The sequence below is a fragment of the Aquarana catesbeiana genome, linkage group LG03 (assembly GCF_042186555.1).
Source record: "Aquarana catesbeiana isolate 2022-GZ linkage group LG03, ASM4218655v1, whole genome shotgun sequence".
Taxonomy (NCBI): domain Eukaryota; kingdom Metazoa; phylum Chordata; class Amphibia; order Anura; family Ranidae; genus Aquarana; species Aquarana catesbeiana.
Genome location: NC_133326.1, coordinates 408,017,478 through 408,039,663, shown reverse-complemented (window position 1 = coordinate 408,039,663; position 22,186 = coordinate 408,017,478). Strand labels below are relative to the sequence as shown.

General features: G+C 41.4%; 1 protein-coding gene across 2 annotated transcripts in view; it reads right to left on the bottom strand.

Moving 5' to 3' along the window:
• The window catches only part of DOCK2 (dedicator of cytokinesis 2), a 475,532-nt gene that overhangs the window by 186,613 nt on the left and 266,733 nt on the right, over positions 1-22,186 (bottom strand). For both annotated transcript variants that reach the window (XM_073620719.1, XM_073620720.1), the window contains exons 30-32: positions 20,260-20,338; positions 15,254-15,354; positions 4,071-4,129 (exon numbers count right to left, since the gene is read on the bottom strand). In XM_073620719.1, coding sequence (XP_073476820.1) covers positions 4,071-4,129; positions 15,254-15,354; positions 20,260-20,338 — 239 coding nt within the window. The remainder of the gene's footprint in view (positions 1-4,070; positions 4,130-15,253; positions 15,355-20,259; positions 20,339-22,186) is intronic.

Genomic DNA, 22,186 nt, shown 5'->3' with positions numbered 1-22,186 from the left:
AATTGCTGAATATATTCAGAAAATGAATGCCCTCCGATCTAATATAGCTTGGATGTTATCTTCTGCATATACATATATATACATATATAAGCGCATATTAATAGTCACAAGATTCAGAACTCCATCCCTTGTTATAAATTCATTTAAATTAAAATTAAACTAACACAGAGCTTAAAGATAAAATACAATAAAATAAAACATTATTTGTTAAAGCAGTATTTAAATAGCTTAAATTGGATCAAGTGTATTCTATATAGCAATTAATATTAATATTAATTTAACAATTAATGGAATACGAGGAACTGCAATTGTGTTATATATTAATTGGTTCCATCTAAACACAAAGTTAATTAAATGGTTTATATAAAAGGAGTAAAAACTAGATAATTAAAAATTTAAAATTAGAAAATCTGGTTTTAAATTTACAGGAGAAATGTGTTGTCGTTGAACAGTAGTTACCAAAAGATCAATATTTAAATCCAATAGCAGGGCAGGGATTTAATTAATTAATAACGATGTTACTTTGACAGAAATTTGATAAAATCAGATAATAATTCATTGATTCATTACTTATAGATACATGGGAACTAATTTTATATTCAGACCCATACTGTTAGTAATCACTTATAAAGCAATTAATATCTAAATCTACGTCCATCCCCTTTGGAAATAAAGTATTCATTAGGAATATCCATTTGGTTTCCATTTTTGATAGTTCCCTTACTCTATTCGCACCCCCTCCACGCTGGGAAGGTTCTATCAACTCCCCAAAAATTTAACCCTGATGGATCCTGGTTATGACTTTGTTTGAAATATAATGACACACTATGATGCTTAACTGCTTGCCGACCAGCTGCCATCATTATACTGCGGCAGGTCGGCACGATTCCACGAGCCATCGTAGCTGTACTGCGGGGGGTGCCGATACTCATGACCGCTGGCCATGCGCGATAGCGGGCACGAGAGACAAAACAGGGACGTGTTTGTGTGTAAATACACAAACCCCTGTTCTGTGAGGAGAGGAGAGGCAGATCGTGAGATCCTCCTAGCTAGGAACCACGATCTGTCATCTCTTATAGTCAGTCCCCTTCCCCCACAATTAGAACATACACTAGGGAACACAGTTAACCCCTTGATCGCGCCCCCTAGTGTTAACCCCTTCCCTGCCAGTGACATTTACACAGTAATCAGTGCATTTTTATAGCACCGATCTCTGTATTATTGTCAATTGTCCCAAAAATGTGTAAAAAGTGTCCGATGTGTCCGCCATAATGTCGCAGTCCCGATAAAAATCGCAGATCGCCGCCATTACTAGTAAAAAAAAATAATAATAAAAATGCCATAAATCTATCCCCTATTTTGTAGACGCTATAACTTTTGCACAAACCAATCAATATACGCTTATTGCGATTTTTATTACCAAAAATATGTAGAAGAATACATATCGGCCTTAACTGAGGAAAAAATTTGCTTTGTAAAAAAAAAATTGGGAAAATTTATTATAGCAAATAATACAAAATATTGTGTTTTTTTCAAAATTGTCGCTCTTTTTTGTTTATAGCGCAAAGAATTAAAACCGCAGAGATGATCAAATACCACCAAAAGAAAGCTCTATTTGTGGGAAAAAAGGAAGTCAATTTTGTTTGGGTACAGCATTGCACGACCGCACAATTGTTAGTTAAAGCGACGCAGTGCCGTATCGCAAAAAATGGCCTGGTCATTGAGCAGCCAAATCTTGCGGGGCTGTTAAATCCAATTACTATATTGTTTATATGCTCTGCAATGCGTATTCTCAAAATTCGTTTGGTCCGACCGACATACATTAAACCACATGGGCAGACCAGGACATAGACAACATGGTCTGTATTACAGGTGACAAATTCCTTAATATCAAATACTCTGTTGTTGGCCGTAGATGTGAATCTATCCAGTCCCCTGACAGGGTTACTTATTTGCCGGCAGGCTTTGCACCGTCTGCAGGCGAAAAAAACAGCCTTATCCCAAAAAGATTGTGGCTTTTTTGGGGGGGGCCAAGTACTTTTTCCACCTCATCCAAATATAAAATGTGCCAGTGTTTTTTTAAAAATGGTCTCAACCTCCTTAAACTGAGAATGAAAATTATAGATAAATCCAAATTCTTGATTGGTGTGTTAATATCCTTTTCCTTATCTATGAGTATGGACTGTCGGGGTACCTCTTTAATTTCGTGAATCACATTTTCTAAATTATTACCATCATAACCCTTCTGTATGAATCTCTCTTTCAATATGTTGGAAATTGCATTGAAAATATTCATCTTCAATGCAATTTCTCCTTACTCTAGTTACATAGTACCATAGTAGGTGAGGTTGAAAAAAGGCGCAAGTCCATCAAGTCCAACCTATGTGTGTGATTATATGTCAGTATTACATTGTATATCCCTGGTTGTTGTGGTTGTTTAGGTGCTTATCTAATAGTTTCTTGAAGCTATCAATGCTCCCCGCTGAGACCACCGCCTGTGGAAGGGAATTCCACATCCTTGCCGCTCTTACAGTAAAGAACCGTCTACGTAGTTTAAGGTTAAACCTCTTTTCTTCTAATTTTAATGGGTGGCCACGTGTCTTGTTAAACTCCCTTCCGCAAAAAAGTTTTATCCCTATTGTGGGGTCACCAGTACGGTATTTGCAAATTGAAATCATATCCCCTCTCAAGCGTCTCTTCTCCAAAGACAATAAGTTCAGTGCTCGCAACCTTTCCTCATAACTAATATCCTTCAGACCCTTTATTAGCTTAGTTGCCCTTCTTTGTACCCGCTCCATTTCCAGTACATCCTTCCTGAGGACTGGTGCCCAGAACTGGACAGCATACTCTAGGTGCAGCCGAACCAGAGTCTTGTAGAGCGGGAGAATTATCGTTTTATCTCTGGAGTTGATCCCCTTTTTAATGCATGCCAATATTCTGTTTGCTTTGTTAGGAGCAGCTTGGCATTGTTGCTGAGCCTATCATCTACTAGGACCCCCAGGTCCTTTTCCATCCTAGATTTCCCCAGAGATTCTCCCCCCAGTGTATAGATAGTCATCAATAAACAGCTATTATCTAAATAGGAGAGTGCATAGCTAATACCCTATCATCCGGTGTTTGTGCTGACAGTTGTTGTAATTATCCAAGTTTTTAACCTATGCACATAGCATATGTGATTTTAAAAGTTTTGCATTAATAAAATCACTTTTCGGAATCACGCTATGGGGCTGCAATTTGTTTTATGAGATCACAGCATCATCTTTGGGATCTCTATGTGAGGACGATTGGGCAGTGGATACTGCAGAGGGAACGATCAGATGGACAAGCCAATCATTCCCTGTTGTACAGATACACCTAACCCAGAGTCATCCAGCAGTGCTACTAACAGCCCACGAGGAGGACGATCGGGCGGTGGATACCACAGACGGAACGATCAGCAGGACAAACTAATCATTCCCTGATGTCCAGATACACCTAACCCAGAATCATCCAGCAGCGTTACTAACAGCCCACGGGGAGGATTGATGGGACTATCCATTCAGGCGCTTCACTTGCCGAGGTCTGGTAAGTGTGCACTTCATAGGGAGTGGGATTCCTATGCAGAGTGAGAATGGGTGCCAGAGAGTCTATTGCATAGCGGAGCACCATTCCTTTGATCCCCTTTGTGGAACTGTTTATTTATTCATGACCAGCACTGCATTTATTTGCATGTTACATTTATTAAGGGAAGATGTAGGAGCGCTGTCTCTGTTTGTCACATATATTGCTTGAGGATCTTTGTTCTGTTCGAAGGTTTTTTTAAAACAGCTGCCCACAGACTGGTTACAATTTTTTTTAATATTGATTTGAGTTTAATAAGTGGTTATTTTAACTGTGCCCTCAAGCGCTTGGTGGTGTGGGCGCCCATATACACTGTCTTTTATATTCACTTTTTTAGTATTGTTTTTAAAAATCTTCAACCTTGCCCATTCTAGAATGGGCACACATTTACTTGTATATCATTAGGTGCATGTATTATGACACACTTTTTTTGTTATAAACATGCAATATTGCTTTTTTGTCATACTTACCAAGTTTGTACCACATATCGCGAATTGCAAAGCCAATTAAACATCTCATGTCTTCGTACCTAACAGAAAAAAACAGATGTTTCTCTTAGTAATTTCATTAAACTTCATTAAAATATCTAGGGAATTCTGCCAGGCTTCTGGGGAACACCAGATACTGTATATAATAACACAAATGGTGAACACTAGAAAAAATCAAAATGGGGAGAAGTTGCTTTGGTAAAATTTCGCCATAATTTGAGAAATGTTTCTGAAACTTTGCCAGTTTGGCTAAATGCATTGAAGACAATAGGGAAGGTGAAATAAGGTGTTTTTGATAGTTTGTAAAGGTGCTTTAATTGACTTTAACCCTTTCGCTGCCAGGCCCTGTGCTCCATTTTGTACACTCAGGTGGCCAGACCATTTTTGCATATTTTCCTTTGCTTTTTTATTTTTCACTTATAGCTTTCAGAATTGCGTCTTTCTGCAAAATGGTGAAAATCCAACTTACCCAAATATTTCTTTAAAAAATCGGAGGTTTTCTTATTTAACTTACAGCTTTCAGAATTTGAAAAGACCCCTCAAACTAGACATTTTCTAAAAGCACATGACTTTTAGAATAAAAAAAAAAAGTGCTACTGGTTTTTTGGGCCCCGCAATAATTGTGCAAATGTTCATCATATCGCTATTTTCACTAAAAATACACTAAAATTATTAATATTGCACATAAACCCAACGTAACTTACAAAATTCCTGCTAATTAGTATTAAAGCATCATTCACATGTGGCATACTAAAGTGTACACTCATGGGTGGCCATGTTTACCCACACAGGAATGCACAGGTGTTCTGTGCATCCTCGACAGGCAGTCCCATTTATGTCAATAGGGATTCCACGACTGCACAGGCATAGCTGCTGTTCCCCATCTGACATCCGTGTTGGTGTGGGTACTTTACCCCGAACGCAGACAGTGTGAGCTCAGGGACATGCATGCAGACCTACATGGGTGTAAAATTGGGAGTAACGATTTTGTGCAGGTGCTACATCCCAAATGACATCAATGGGACTGCCTGCACAGAGATGCATAGGAACACCTGTACATCCCTGTAAAGGTATGCTGTGTATGCCCTGTGTGAACAAGGCCTTAGGTCCCTTTCACACAAGCACACCGATCGGGTGGCCTGTCTGTTTTTCAGGCGGGCCCAATTGAACCACCCACTGTTCTCTCTGGAGAGACTGATGTAAATGGACAGGTGTCCGTTTACACCCGCCTGCATCCAATCAAGTCCAGTCTGCTAAAAACAGACGGATGGGAATTCCATTCCCCATCCATCTAGCAGATCGGATCGGATGGCATCCGAAGGAAATGGCCAGGCAGACCGTTTCCATCCGATCTCCCCATAGAGAACAGTGACTGTGTGCGTGTCCGCTCTGCATCAGTGGAGCATACATGGACCTGTTTCTCCGCCTGCTCAGCGGGGATCAGAAGACAGATCCCCCGCTGAGCAAGCGGATCTGCTTGACAGAGTCTGCTCCATGTGAAAGGGGTCTTAGCAAGAGAGGCCAGTTCATTAGAGGCGCTGGGGCGCCGCCCCCTTGCAGGGCGCTGGACTCATAGGTTTGTATGAGTTTTTTTTTCAAGCCACATGATTAGAGCCTGAGGTTCTAATTGGCTTGAAAAATTCACAAAGCATTGCACCCCGAACCCACCCACTTGTGACAATAGCGAAATTAATATTCGCTATAGTCTTCCGGCTTCTCCTCCTGGCCAATCAGGATGGATCGGGTTAGCCAGGAGGAGAAGCTGAGGTATCCGTGGAAGGGTGAGTGCAGGGGGGGACCATCACCGTGGAGGGGTGCATGTGGGCGGACCTAGGGGGTCCTACTATGTTTGTGTTTTTTTTTGTTTTTTTTTATTTACTTTTTTTTTACAGTATTTTTTTTCCGAATTTTCATGCCACCCTATCCAATTATAATTCAGTCTATCTATTCCCATGCCTTTAAAGAGTTTATAAAGGTGATTTTTAAAAAAAATTAAAATAACACACGTGTTATACTTACCTGCTCTGTGTAATGGTTTTGCACAGTGCAGTACCAATTCTCCTCTTCTTGGGTCCCCCGCTGGCACTCTTGGCTCCTACTCTTCTGTACTAGTATAGATTTTTCAGTGCTCAGATAGAGATATCCACTTTATTCCCAATCCCCCAGCTGCTGGTAATTCTTGTAACTACATGTAGCGCCCACCTGTTTGGATGAGGGCTACAATAGATAGTTAGGTGTTATAATAGGCCAAAATTGCCAAAATCTCACTCTGCAGTGTAATCTGGTGGGGTTTGATTTCTGGGGAGGTTTATTAGAGTAGAGGAGGGTGTGACACCCTGCACTCTGCTTGGACAGTTTCCCTTGTTTTCTGGGGTTTGGCCTGGAAGATAAGAGGAATACAAGTGTGAGTGACAGGTAGCTTTTGGAAGACGCATCTGGACCAATCATTAATTTGTTGGGACAGGGGCGGGACTTGTATAAAAGGCCTGGTCACATGTTTCAGAGGGTTCTTGTTGGAGGATGTAAGATCCAGGAGGATTCGTGTGGGTGCTCTGCCCTGAGGGGGAGGGGAAGCATGCTATGGAAAAGAGATCCAGGAGTAAGGATGTAGCCACTGATACAGCACTGGTGTTCTCCCCTGTGTGAGGAGAGCGAAAGCAAGCTATGAGGATGGAGGAGAAACTGAAGTACCTTCTTCTTAATCGCTGCCAATACTGACATCCAAGGACTGGGCGAGGATTTTCTATGTTTGACATGGATCATCACTCAGAAACACAAGTGAGTGTAACCCAGAGGAAAACAGCACTTCTGCAGAGACTTTAGAGGGGTTAGTGTGTGGGTTCAGGAGGACAGAGCTGGGCCTTAGAAGAACTAATACCCTGGAGAAATACGAAAGTCACTTCCTGAGTGTTATTCAGAGTATCATTCAGGGATTTAGAATCAGAAGTACTGCCAAGTCAGGAGGTGGTGGTAAACAGGAAGAAGGAAAGATGCATTGCAATAGGAGATCTTATTCAAGATGGAAGTCTACTAATAGGGGCTTCGTACAATCTGGATGTAATATTGTATTGCTTATCACTCAACCTTACTGGAAGTTACTCAGAGTGACTTGCCAGTACAGTGCTGCATTTCATATGGAAACCGCAATAAAGTTGTACATAGTTCATTTTCAATGACTGTCTGTGTGTTCTATTTGGTTGGGGAAAAGGGGTAATGGAACAGGCTCCAGGGTAGAACGAACTTTCAGTCGCTCCTACGGGAGTAGGGCGCTACATACAGATACCATGAAACTACAAGTAATCCAATCTCAGTCAATAAAAGTCCAACATCTGAATCTTCCCTTATGTGGTAATTACACCAGGAGCTTTTTGCATTCTTTTATCTTTTCCATCTGAGTACTACAAGGAACTTTAAGAAGTTTGCCTGCCTTAAAGGAGAAATGTAAAGAGTCAGCTGTATTAGTGAATTATTAAGCCCTGGGGTGGAAGGGCAGTATGTTTGGTAAGAGGACATCTGCATGTGGTGTGGGACATAAGGGGAGAATTCGCACAGTGACTTGAAGGCTTTCACAGTTGCACTTTATGATCATGGATTCATGGATTTGGTGAAGAAGAAGTATATTTGGAATAGACTCCCTCAACTAGTTCTGGCCAGCTCATTAGTTTGTTTTAAAAAAGAGCTGTATGTATTCCTAAATGCACAAAATATAACTGGATACTAATTTTTAGAGGTAGTAAAACCAGGGGTAGTTGAAACAGGGAATATCAGATGGCCTTCTGGGGACATGGAGGAATCTGGATAATTTAGTTGTCATTTTATTTTAAGCTTTGTATGGCCCACTGTTTTTTTGGGTCATCTCTGGTGAGAGTTTAATATTTTTATAGGGGAAGAAGGAAGAATTTATCACATAAGACAAGGTTTAGATGTTGGACCTTTATTGACTTTGGGGTTGATAAAAAAACTGAGCGAGACCTAAAACACACTTCATATACCAGCATATTAAGCAGATATAATGGCCAAAACTAGAAAAAAAAACATAAGAGGAAGTACAAATTACAATTTAAAAAGAATAGCATTAATATAAACACAGTCAGAGAAAAACAGGAGTTATTTATCATCAACATATAATTTTAAAATATTTAAAATATTTATTTTGTTAAAATGTATGGTTATTTATATTGTGTTATTGATTTTTAGTTCTGTAACTCCCATTGGATATGTTTGAATTCCAACTACTCAAATACTACTACTATACTTTTTTTTATTAACCAATTGAAAGATCATTGCAGCCTGCCGACTACTGGCCGCCAGAAGGTGTTTTTTTTTAAATTATATGTTGCTGACAAATAACTCCTGTTTTTATATTAATGCCATTCCTTTTAAATTTAAATTTGTACTTCTTCTTATATATTTTTTTCTGGTTTTGGCTGTTATATCTGCTAGATATGCCAGTATATGGAGCGTGTTTTAGGTCTTGTTCAGTTTTATTATCCTAAATCCTTTGAATTGTGACACCGCCTGTGTAACTGAGTGATAGGAAGTACTCGACATCCAAAGCGAGGCTTGGCCATTGTTTACTTGGATGAGATACAATGATACCCAAAGCAAGGCTTTGTTTACTATTATCTATAAAAATATTGCGAAGACCCAGTACAGCGTCCATGCCCCAGAAGACGTCAGGTATGACGAAATGTGTAGGACAGAGCCTGCTGTAACATCATCACATAACTGGAAGTATGCATGCAGCCATTTTGTTTACTGGCTGGATTTTATGTACCGAATGCCTACCCATTCTGTTTTAATTTGAGTTCCTTACTTTTTACTATTAACCGCTTGATATCCGCGCTATAGCTGAATGACGGCTACAGCGCGGACCTTAATTCCCAGGAGGCCGTCATATGACGGCCTCCCCTGTGCACGCACCTTGCGCGCGCCCTGCAGGGCGCGCACCGAGCGCGATGTGATCACCGAGTCACTGAGACTCAGCTGGTCACCGATCCAAGTAAGGGGCCGGTCCCGGCCCCTTACCATGTGATCAGCTGTCAGCCAATGACAGCTGATCACATGATCAAAACAAAAGCTCTGTGATCGTTTTTTTTTTTCTCCTGGCGCTGACAGTGCCAGGAGAAAAAAAAGCAGATCACCGGCTCGTTAGCAAGGGACATCGGTCCCGAGGAGGAGGAGGCAATAATGCCTCAATTGTGCCACAAGTATCCCCTGCCAGTGCCACCTGACACATTGGCACCTGACAGTGCCCACAGTGCCCACCAGTGCCACGTATCAATGCCCATGAGTGCCAACTATCAATGCCTACAAGTGCCACCTATCAATGCCCACCAGTGGTTCCAATCAGTGCCACCTAGCAGTGTTGCCTATCAATGTACCAGATCAGTGCCCATCACTGCCACCCATCAGTGCCCATCACTGCCACCTATCAGTGCCCACCAGTGCCGCCTCTTCAGCGTACATCAATGAAGAAGATAAATTACCCTTTTTAAAATTTTATAACAAAATATAAAAAAAAAAAAAAAAAATTTTTTTAAATTCGGTCTTTTTACATTTTTTTAACAAAAAATAAAAACCGCAGAGGTGATCAAATACCACCAAAAGAAAGCTCTATTTGTGGGGAAAAAATGATAACAATTTAATTTGAGTACAGTGTTGTATGATCGCGCAATTGTCATTCAAAGCGCGTCAGCGCTGAAAGCTGAAAATTGGTCTGGATAGGAGGGGGGTTTAAGTGCCCTGTAAGCAAGTGGTTAAATATGTTTTTAATGGTACACATTATGTGGCACTTTTTCTTTCAATGTATGTACCAATGACTCATCACTCAGAGAATCCAGGCTTGGAGACCAACTTGGCCCTTGGGGCAGACTAGTAAGCCTCTTTGGTAGAGGAGTTTATGCCATCTTTTTTCAACTGATCATAGTCATGGAGAATATCATCCATTTCTTGGACTACTTTGCATTTTTTTCTTTCTAACTTCAGTTTTATATTTATATTGGTCTTATGAAGTGTTTATCACTTAAATATAATTCATGATGCTTTTCAATTTTTGTTGGGGTTAGAGCAACATGTGATTGTTACTAGATTAAAACTATGCTTATATCTCATAGTATGGTTGCAATTTGTTTACAATTTGTATAACATTTTTCCCAGATTAGCATACAGTGCTCATGTGGTTTTCTCAAAATATTAAAAACCACATGGACACTGCAAAAGATAAAACTACATGGCTGGTCTGACAAGATACAAAAGTTTCAATCTGGAACTCCATACCAAAATTTGATTCAGTTTACATGCTTTAATTTGTTTACACAGAAAAAGACTTCCCCATTAGGGTAGCTTGTGCTGGCTTATCAACTATTTTGTATTACTATGTCTCTTAAACAAATGGCTTTTTATATAACACCACAGTTTTTTTTATGTGGAAATCAATATTAAGCCCATATGGAGTCAAAGTACCTAGTTGATAAATTGATCTCCTTTCCAGTTTAGACACATCTCTCTTTTTACTCCACCCTCTCCAAATAATTATCATTCTATCTATTTCTTGAAAGGTAAGAAATATGTTTATTATTTTTATGTATGCTGTATGAATGACAACATATAACTAACATATTTGGTGCGTTTTCTCATATTTGACTGCAAAAGTGGAAATACACTTTAAAGTTTATGTGTGTCTGTGAAACTCCAACTTGTGACAGAGTAAATAAGTTTTTTTTGTTGGTACAGTGGTAACAAGGACAGTGGTATGTAGAAGAAACCATTTACTAAAGACAAGAAATAGCGTATGCTGAGGAGGTGCTATGCTTCTAAATATGGAGCTCACGCTACTGGACTACAGCATACAGGGACCCTAGCCTATTTTTTACCCAAGGGCTCATTTAGTCAAAACATACCAAAGCAAAGGGTAAAAGGTGTGATACAAGCCAAGCAGTGAAGTAATGTTCATTTTGACCACAACCGCATTTGGTCACACCCCCTATGCATCCAGTGGGTGGGGCATGTGGGTTAATAGGAAAGCAGGGGAGACACAAAAAAAGTGATAGCAACTTGAATTATTGCAGTGTTCATTTACACATTTCATTACCTGGGCTTTAGAGATACTGCAGCTCTATGCAGCTCTAGACACAAAGGAATGGAGTATAGCGCCATATAGCGACCCTTAGTATTGTAGGGGTATCCGTGTGTAAAAGTCCAAAATAAACACTAAAAAATAGTATATAAAATGATAACAACAAGTCTATCAGGAAATGGAATCACAGGTGCACAGGACACCAGGGTGAGCCACTTGTGGGAAACAGAAGCAGTCTCCAGGAAGCATGCAAAAGAAACTTATACAGAGGCGCTTCTAAGTGCGGACTGTTAACAAATTTATTCAGTAAAAAGTGTGAAATTCAGATGTCTGACGTCATGGCACTCGATGCTGAGCTCCACGAGCGTTCCAACCCTCCTTCTGGTTCCTCTGCACAATATAGCCAGCTTCAGGATCCAGCTGATTGGTGGTGATTATACCAACAGCACAAGTGCCGATCACTGCTTCACCAGACTTGGGCTATTATTTGCCTGTTTTTATCCTACCAAAAGTGAGTGAATTTCACACTTTTTACTGAATAAATTTGTTAACAGTCCGCACTCTATATCTCTCTTTCTTTTGCATGCATTTCTAGACACCTGCTTAATTTTAAGCGCTAACTGTAAAGGGGATTAACCACATCAACAAACCAGAATCCAGAAGTTAGACCTGTAAAAGATTGGTTTGAACTAGTTGCTAACATGGCTGGATCTAGGGAGGCTGTGCGCCCCTCCCAGATTTAATTTTGCTCCCCTCCAGAGCCCATCACCCTTTCATTGTTGCCAATCGTCTGTGTAAAATCATTGTAATTCTGGATGAGCAGCGTGTCAACTAATAGCTCTGCTCATCTAGGAGGGAGGGACTGCTGGTGAGTTGCTCCGCCTCCCGCCACCTCCTTAGCCAATCACACAGCACTGTAATCCACCTCTTCCCCAGCCTGCCACATTTGACTGAAAAGAGAAGGTGCTGGCAGCCAGAGCGGAACTGGATGGGGGGGGGGGGGCAGAGGACACAAAATACATGAAGTATAACATTCACATCAAACAAATCACACAGGATTTTTACACAAGCATAGAAAAACCACTAACAGCGTGTCACAGACTGACATGCTGGATGCAGCATCTTCAAGAAGTCTAATGATCAGTATGTTTACCCATCCAGCTTAGGCAATGATCACCCTAATTAGGGAATGACTCCCCTCGCTCTTGTCCCACTTGGTCACTTTTGTATTTATTTACACCAGCAAGCCGCACACAGGATGGGTGAACACACTGGTGATTAGACTTCTTGAAGATGCTGCAGCCAACATTACATGTGAGTGTGTCACACATTGCTAGTGATGACTTTCAGCTGTTTATATATATAGTGTGAGCCCTCCCTGATCTATTTTATGCTTTCATTTTATGTTACCTTTGCGGGATTAAGCCTGGTCAGACTAGCAGCTTCAAAGACTTATTAACCATTTACTGCCCTCCTAACTGTGCTTCAGCAATTGACTGTTCCTAAGATAGAAATTGGAACTGCTTCAGCTTTCTGTAACTTTGTTATATTTTGTAAGGCCCTGTTCACACATAGTGCAGTAACTGCCATTTTTCCACACTGCGAGAACACCAGTCACTGCTAGGACACACTTGTAGCATGCTTGCAGTCTCTGATCATCTCCTGTAGTATGTCCGCAGTCTCTGACCATCTCCTTCAGTATGTCTGCAGTCTCTGACCATCTCCTGTAGTACGTCTGCAATCTCTGATCATCTCCTGTAGTATGACCCCAGTCTCTGACCATCTTTAGTACGTCTGCAGTCTATGACTATCTCTTGTAGTACATCTGCAGTCTCTGACCATCTCCTGTAGTATGTCTGCAGTCTCTGACCATCTCCTGTAGTATGTCTGCAGTCTCTGACCATCTCCTGTAGTACATCTGCAGTCTCTGACTGTCTCCTGTAGTATGTCTGCAGTCTCTGACCATCTCCTGTAGTATGTCTGCAGTCTCTGACCATCTCTCATAGTACGTGTGCTGTTTTTGATCAGTTTTTGTACATCACAATGTACATCACTTTGATATGTCAGGGGCTGCAATTGAAGCCCCAAAACCCCATCAGTTGGCCATCACTAGGATGCAGTCTCAAACCAAGCTATATATGCGCAAAATAAATGGAAATAAATACGTAAATTAGTGTATAGGAGTCAGAATAAGCCCTTTGTGGCTTAAGGCCTCTTTCACACTTGTTGCAGTCCCTACCACTGCTTTATAAAGTGATCCACTGAATCACTTTGCAGAGGCAGCTTGCTGGCATTCAGAAGGATACTGCTGGATTTGAAAGGTGGTGCCACTTCTGAAACATGTCTAGTTAAAATTGTCACAACATGAAGCTAAGCATCAGGGTCACAGTAATGTATACTCACCCAAGCAGCTGCTATGTTCATTTATGCCCCATTCACATTAGGCGATTTGGAATTGCAGGCAGAATCACCACAATTCTGCCCATGATTCCAAAGTGTGACAAAATGCGCAACGCACATTTGGGTGCCATTATTCTGTTCTGTAATTTTTTTAGGTTGTCAGTAAAAAAATGTTTTCTGTCAGTACATTTTTCATGTCTTGTCAATAAAAAAGATGCTGATGCTCCATCCCAGATGCTATGCCAGTCAACTGAACTCCTTCTCTTCACATAGCACACAGAACATAGCTGAAATCAAATTCCCTTACACAGCCATGATCTGCACAGTGTGTAGCTGGCTGCTATGTTGCAGTTCTGACCTGTGAAATTCCCAAGTCGGAATTCTAGAGCAGCTGCAGTAGCCAGCTACACAACATGCAGAATGTGGCAGTGTGTAAGGGAATCTGATTTTCAGCTATGTGGAGAGGAGGAGCTCTGCTGCCTGTGCCCAGGCTCTGCCCTGCCAGCAGTGACCCCTGTACATTGCCCTACTGATGCCTATACTCTTCTGTGACCTCCCATCCTTTGCCCTGCTGACCCCCTGTCCTCTGCTCTGCTGACCCCTGTACACTGCCCTGCAAACTGCTGACCTCCAATCCTCTGCCCCCCTGACATTTTTTACTGCACCCCCACATCAGACTTGGATTCTTGTGTTGTTGCACTGAAAGGAGTTGTAAAGGCATAAGGTTTTTTATCTAAATGCATTCTATGCATTTAGATAAAAAGCCTTCTGTGTGAGGCAGCCTTCCCAGCACCCCCTAATTACTTACCTGAGCTCCATCTCTCTCCAGTGATGTCCATGAGTGTCTTATGTTTGTTATTGTTTATTTTTTTTTAAATGAGACTTTACAATCACTTTAAGAACTTTAAGTACTTAAAGGCGGTGTAAACCCTCAAGGGTTTTCAACTTAATGCATCTGCCCCCCAGAGCCCCCCTTTTACTTACCTGAACCTGGTCTTTCCAGCGACGGGGACGAGCACAACAGCTCCAGCTGGTCTCTCAGGTCCTGATTGGATAGATTGATAGCAGTGGAGCCATTGGCTCCCGCTGCTGTCAAATCCAATGACGCGGGAGCCGGGGGTGAGGCAAAGTCTTGCTGTCTGTGTCAATAGACGCAGCAGCAGGACACGAGAGAGCATCCGCACGAGTGACCCGTGGGGGAGTGGCTCTCCAATAGGGCACTCGAAAAGAGGAGGAGCCAGGAGCGCCGCTGAGGGATCCCAGAAGAGGGGGATCGGGGGCCACTCTGTGCAAAACCAACTGCACAGAGGTGGTAAGTATGACATGTTTGTTTTTTGTTTTTTCTAAAAACCAGAACCTTTTCACAAGGGGACGGATCCGCTCAGCGGAGTCTGCCAGCTCAGCGGGAGATCGATCCGTTCATCTCTCTTCAGGCGACAGATGACAGGTCCGTCTCTGCTCACTGAGCGGGGAGGGACCTGTCAGAGCCCCACTGATTCCTATGGCCCGCTCTGATCCACCTGAAAGACGTACAGGCGGATCCGAGCGGGCTTGTCGTGTGAAAGGGGCCTTAGTTATCCTTTAAGAATTAATATTCATTACAACCAATTAAATAAATCTATATGTTAATTAAACTGGTAACAGAACCAATACTTCAATCTTTAAAAATGTAAATGTCAACACTTACTTGTCCAGTATTTCATTTTGTTTGTCATGAGAGAAATTTTCAAGCTGTAGGGAATCTTGGGTAATAAAAGCCACTGCCAGATGAAAGTAGTTGTTCCAAAGCTGTTACAAATATAAAATGTTATATAAAAAATGACAGGTAAAGAATTTAACAAAGCAAAGTTATTTACGTTATATTTTTGGAAAATTTCAGTGCCTTGGGAAAAAAATGACAGAGCCATTTCAACAAGTACAATTTAGAATGGGAGAAAACTAAATTATTATCAGAATTACTTTTATGATCTAAATAATTGGTATTAAAATTATCCCAAGTCATGAAATAGATAAACAATTAATTTTATAAGTTTAAACACATTTACACACATACCTGAACTTTCTTGGATTCTGAGGTTCTGTCACTGAATTTCCAGGATCCTCAGGACCCAAACCCTGTTCCCCTGCTAGTAAGGATACTAACAATCCCACCACCAATATCTCCAGTCTTCACTCTCTTGCAGAACTACATCCACCACTAAAAACTTCAGCATATGACACTTCTGATGTCTGCATCTCCCTGCAGTACACTGTGATTCCATCCACCAGCCGTTATGTCAGTACTGATATAACAGCTGTTGGGTGGAACTAGAGAGTGCAGAGGAGAGATGCAGGCATTTCATTCAGCAGAATGTCAATGCAGAAGATTCCAGATGCTTACAGTGAAACAGGGGGACTTTTCCACTGTCATGATCGACCACCAATAAAATAGGGCATTTCTGACCTGATCACCTATGCAGTGGGGCAACTTTTTCACTGAACACAAATGAAATAAGACACTTTTTCACTGACTACCAATGCAATGGTGTCATTTCTCCAGTGTGCACCGATGCAAGGGGCCATTTTAACAGTGACTATTAATGTAACAAGTCTCTTTTCTGCTGACCATTACTGTAAATAGAAACTTCTTTACTGCCCCTCAAAATAATGAGAGCACTTCACAGACATCTAGTGTAATAGGTGCAATTCACTGACCAACAATATATCCTGGAATATGCCCACTGACCATTAATGTAACAGGGCACTTCTCCACTGTTTCCACCGATCACTGAGCACCAATGTAAAAGGGAGCATATCCATTGTCATCTGTATAATGGTGGCACATTTCCATAGACCAGCAGTTTAATAGGGCACACCATTCTCCACTGACATAACTAACCATCAATATGACAGGTTCATTCCCCATGAACCAACAATTCAATAAGGCATTTTTCCACTGGTAATGAAAATGGGGCAGTTCTCCAATAGCCACGACTGACCACCAGTGTAACAGGGCATTTCCCCACTAATCACCAATGTAGGACAACATTTCTTCACTGGCCACCGGTTTAACAGGGCACTTCACCCATGAACTCCAATGTAAGAATGCACTTCTCCACTAGCAGTATAAGGGTGAGGCACTTTTTCAAAAATGGAAAGAGTAAAGACACGGCCCAATTACACTAGTGGTCAGTAAAAACATGGCTTGGAAAAAGATAAAGGTCAGCAGCTACAAATACTGTAGCTGCTGACTTAAAGGGGTTGTAAACCCTTGTGTTTTTTCACCATAATGCATCCTATGCATTAAGGTGAAAAAACTTCTGACACTGACCGGCCCCCCAGTACTCACCTGAGCCTTTTGTTCCCTCGGCGGAGACGCACTGTACCTCTCTGCCTGGGTTTCTCGACTCTTGAGTGGATAGATTGATAGCATCGCAGCCATTGGCTCCCATTGCTGTCAATCAAATCCAATTACACGGGGGGTGGGGCCGACTCCGGCATTCTGTGTCTAGGGACGCAAATGCTGGACTTAGGAGCGTGCCTGCAAGCTAACCCTCAGGGAGAACGCTTCTCCTAGGGGGTTTACAGATGCGAGGAGGAGCCGAGAGAGGGACCCCAGAAGACGAGATTCAGGGCCACTCTGTGCAAAACGACCTGCACAGTGGAGGTAAGTATGATAGGGTAATTATTTTTAAAAAATTAAAAAAGGTTTACAATCACTTTAATAAAAGGACACTTTCCCGTCCAAGGATCCAGCATCATTGGTTGGTTGGTCTTTGAGCGCCCGGATTTGGCATGTTTAGTGTGAGAAGCTGGCTGTGACTCCTTGCAGCTTCACAACTGTCTTCCCACTGTGCATGCATGAGCCATGCTGTACTTTGTGAATGGTTCCACACCCTGGGACCTGTGATGTGTTCCTGAAGGCTGCAGGCAAAAGTGGGCCTACTTCTGCTCGGATCACCTAGCAGAAGTTGGCCACACATAGATCTATATTTGGCTGGTTCAGCAGCGATCGACTATTGATCGACTTGTGTACAAACAGCCTGTTGGGTTTTTCCTGAACGATCAGTACCACCAGCTATAGCCGGTAACACTGATCATTGCACTCTGCAGAATACAACAGCACAGTGGGAGGATTCCCCCATCCACATCAAATGTGTGGATGGGAAAATCATTTAATTTTTTTTCATTCAATCTGCTGGTTGAATGAAAAAAAAAAAAAAATTTATGAGCAAGAAGAGGAAGCAGTGAAAAAGCTGGTGAGACGGATAGAGCTGAGATGCTGCTTACCCCCCACTGGTGCATGGAACCACACTATGCAGACTAAGCACCCATACAGACATCGTATTTTTGAAACAAAAGAGTAGTGGGACTTTAATATGCCAAATGAGAACAAAATCAGAATAAAAATCTATATAAATTTTATTACAAATGAAATGTTGTCATAAACACAATATTAAAAACATAGATATGCATAAATAAACTTAGCGATAAATACAAAAATATATAAATCTGATGGATACATGTACTTGTAACTGGTCTACGCGTTACGCGGGATCCCCCACTTCTTGAGGAAGTCAACAGGGGACTATAATATCTGGACAGAATGGGTCTAAGGAGGTATGTCAATGCATAAAGCAATAGACATATGCAATTCGTTTCATTACGAATACATTTTTTGACGAAATTAGACAAATTTGTTCATTCAGAAATATTCGAATTAACGAAAACCGATTTAACTAATTTTTCCAAAATTCTAAAATCCGAAAATTCGGAAATTCGAAAATTCAGGAATTCGAAAATCGGAAAATCGAAAATTCGAAAAGCCAAAAATTCAAAAATCCGAAAATAACAGAAACCTGAAAATTCTAAAGAACGAAAATCCAAAAATAAGAATGAAAATCCAAAAATTTGAAAACCCGAAATTTTGAAAATCTGAAATAATAACTAACTAATAATAACTATTACTAACTCTTAAATTATAGGTATTGGAATTTCCTTTCAAATTTGGCTGTTAGTGAATACGAATTTATTCGAAGTTACGAATTTTCCGAAATAACGAATGCCACATCTAAACGAATGGAACGTAACAAATTAATAATAATAAATAATAGTAAAAACTTGTTATTATTATTAATTCATTACGTTCCATTTGTTTAGATGCGGCATTCGTTATTTCGGATAATTCGTAACTTCTAATATGGATAAATTCATTTTCGTTACGTTCACTAACAGCCAAATTTGAAAGGAAATTCCATTACCTATAATTTAATAGTTAGTTATTATTAGTTAGTTATTTCGGATTTTCTAATTTTCAGCTTTTCATTCTTATCTTTGGATTTTCGTTCTTTTGAATTTTCAGATTTTCTTTCTTATTTCTGAATTTTCGAATTTTCGGACTTTTGAATTTTGGAATTTTGGAATTTCCGAATTTACAAATTTCCGGATTTTTGAATTTCCGAATTTACAAATTCCTGAATTTGTAAAATTTTTGAATTTTCGGATTTCGAATTTCAAAATTTTTGAATTTCAGAATTTCAGAATTTTCAAATTTCCAAATTTCCAAATTTTAAAATTTACAAATTTATTCTAAATAACAAATTTTGATCATAACGAATGACCCGAAAAGCAGCATTTGAAACAGAACACACTATGTTGTACAATATAATCCTCTACCCTGCATTGCATATGCTATGTTGTACGTTATAGTCCTGTTTAAGTGACTGTTTATGCTATGTTCAGTGGTGGACTTATCAGGGTCGCAGCAGTCGCACTTGCGACTGGGCCCTGCAGTTCCGCCACTTCAGGGGGACCCACGGGCCCCCCCCCCGTCTGCCAGTGTGAGGGGCCGTGTGAGGGGTCCACCTGTCCATTCTTGCTGTGCTTAGGCCCGCCTGTCCGTTTGTCCCGCCCCAGGGGGGGCTTTCGCCCACTGACCGCGCTGAGGGGAGAGACTGCAGAGCTGAAACTGTGGACCGGCCGCCTATCCAGAGAGAATCTAGGGAGGCGGAGGTGGACACCGAAAAAGAAAGTCAGCTGACAGCAATCGAGTGAAGGGGGATGAGCTCTCTCCTCTGCGACTGCCAGGAGTCTCCATGAGGCAAAGGCATCCCTGGAGGCACCGTGTGACAAAATTCTGAGGGGGTACCGATTGCTTGACCTAAGTACGTGACAAATTGCCAGTGCAATCGATCCCAACCTTTACCACCTCTGCCTCTTACTGATTCCATCCCCTTACCACCACAGCAGATCTCATCCCTACCCCCCCCACATCACCTTTTCAACAGAGGTGATGGGGGGCTAGAGATGAGAACTGCTGTGGTGGTGGGGGGATGGAATCATTAAAAGGCAGAGGTGGTGGTGGGAAAGGATGGCACCACCACTGATGCCACCCCCCTCAACATCACAGCTGCCTACCCTCAACACCACTGCTGCCACCCCCCCTCAACACCACCGCTGCCACCCCCATTAACACGCTCCTTGCCACCTCCCTCAACACTACCACTGCCACTGCTGCCACCCCCCCTCAACACCACGGATGCCACTGATGCCGCCCCCCCTACTCAACACCCCTCGTGATTTCTTGCACTGGGGCCCTGAAGTTTCTAGTTACACCTCTGGATATGTTGTAAAATATACTACTGTCCCCTGCACTCGATATGTTATGTTGTACATTATAATTCAGACCCCTGCTCGATCAATTAAAAAAAGTACCTGCACTTCAAAATTCATGTTATCGAGAAATTTCTGATTCATAGTTCTGGCAAACTTGTCAATGGCTCGCAAAAAAACCCTGAAAGAAATAAATTATTATTGTGAGACAAAGGGGTGATTTATTAAAGGAATACATTTTCTCTTAGACAACAGAACCTGTGTTCACTTTGAATATTCAATCATGTACAGAGGTACTAAGAAAATCCTTTTTAGAAGTAAACAGATCCAATAGCCCAAAAAAAAAATGGAAAACAAAAGAAGAGGATGTAGAGGAAGAAGAAGAAATAACAATAGTGAAACACCAAAACAATGAACACAATGATACTGTTACAAGCTAGTGTGATAGTGGGTTGTCTGCACAATTGCTGGAAGTGTGATTCCTAAAAATGACTGAGGTGCAGTGTCTAATAAGCAAATTGGCATTCACCAGTGTACCCTGCAAAGAGTGTTGGATTTTGATGCAGGTGGCTCTCAGGTTGTGGTCCTCTGACACGCCCATACAGATGGTTGCTGACCAGGGAAAGCAGAATGATGTACCAAATTGATATGCAATCTCAGAAAAAGGTACAAGCCAATAGCAGATTTGCTGGACAGGTAGTGGCCATGAAGCACACTTTACTGATCAGCAGGTGAGATGCAGCGAATCCTATAGCTTCCAGTCCTGTGCAGCAATGAGATACAAGCAGACCATATCAGTGTTGCCAACCTACCAGATTGAAATTTACTGACACCACACCCAAAATTTACTGGCACAGCCACGTTTTTACTGGCATTTTTAAAAGTTACAAAATTTTAAGTGCAAATTTCAATATTTAGGCTACAAACAAGGACAATATGCAATTAGCAATGTGATTTAAGGTAGATATTGATAAAAAACATATTTCTTATTTTTTTTTCCGACATATTAAGTAAGCAGCTCAGGGATAGGATTTATGAGGGCAAGCAATTACAATGGGCAGGCATACATACTCTCACAGTGACACTGCCAGCAGCGTGCAGCAGCACAGATGATGACACCTCACCAACACGACACGTCCCCTCCTGAGTCACAGTGACAGCCTCTCTCCACGCCAAGTGGTCCGTTCGGTCCACTTTAGTCCAAACAGCACTGACAGTCCCGCTCCTGTTTGCCTTGCTCCCATCCTGCAGACTCGCACATGAGGCTCTGGCCACTTCACTCAGGTCCCTTGCACCATGACATTACACGACTTGCCCAGGCAGAGGCACTCGGATGATCTCGGGGGGCTCCAGACCAAAACTGAACATGTGCAGTTCCAAGCCAAGCGCCACAGCCATATTTTTTACTGGCAACCTATTCCTGTCACTGGCATTTACTGGCAGGAGAAAAGTGCCCATTTTTTACTGGCTGCCAGTAAAAATACTGACGGCTGGCAACACTGGACCATATGTTTGTAGAATTACATGTGACAAAACAGCTTTGCATGTTTGTGGATCTACAAGTGACAGAATAGCCTTGCTGCTGGTCTGTGGAACCACAAGTACATGATCAACTGCAAAGCTGTTCCGAGACAGACACCATCTTAAATACAATTAAAATATGAAATCTGTCTAATCAGATACTATCCAAAAAGAATTTTGAACTATTACATAAGAATTGATTTTGCCCCAGAAAATGGACCCACTTATTTTACTCTTTTTAAATACCTCAATAGATTCATTAGAAATTTAATAGTGAGGGGTACAATAATATATTTATGGATGCTCAATTTACAAAAAAGCTGTGTGTTAGTAGCCCAAAACAGGAAGGAGCTTAGTGCATTTGTTGTCTCATCAACAGGTATTTTTCTGTATTTGCATATCAATGGATAAAACATGAGGACATGTTCATGTACTGCAGAGACGTACTGCATATGCCACATATTTCATTATAGGGGTAAAAAGAGACACTTTTCTAGTGTTTTCATCT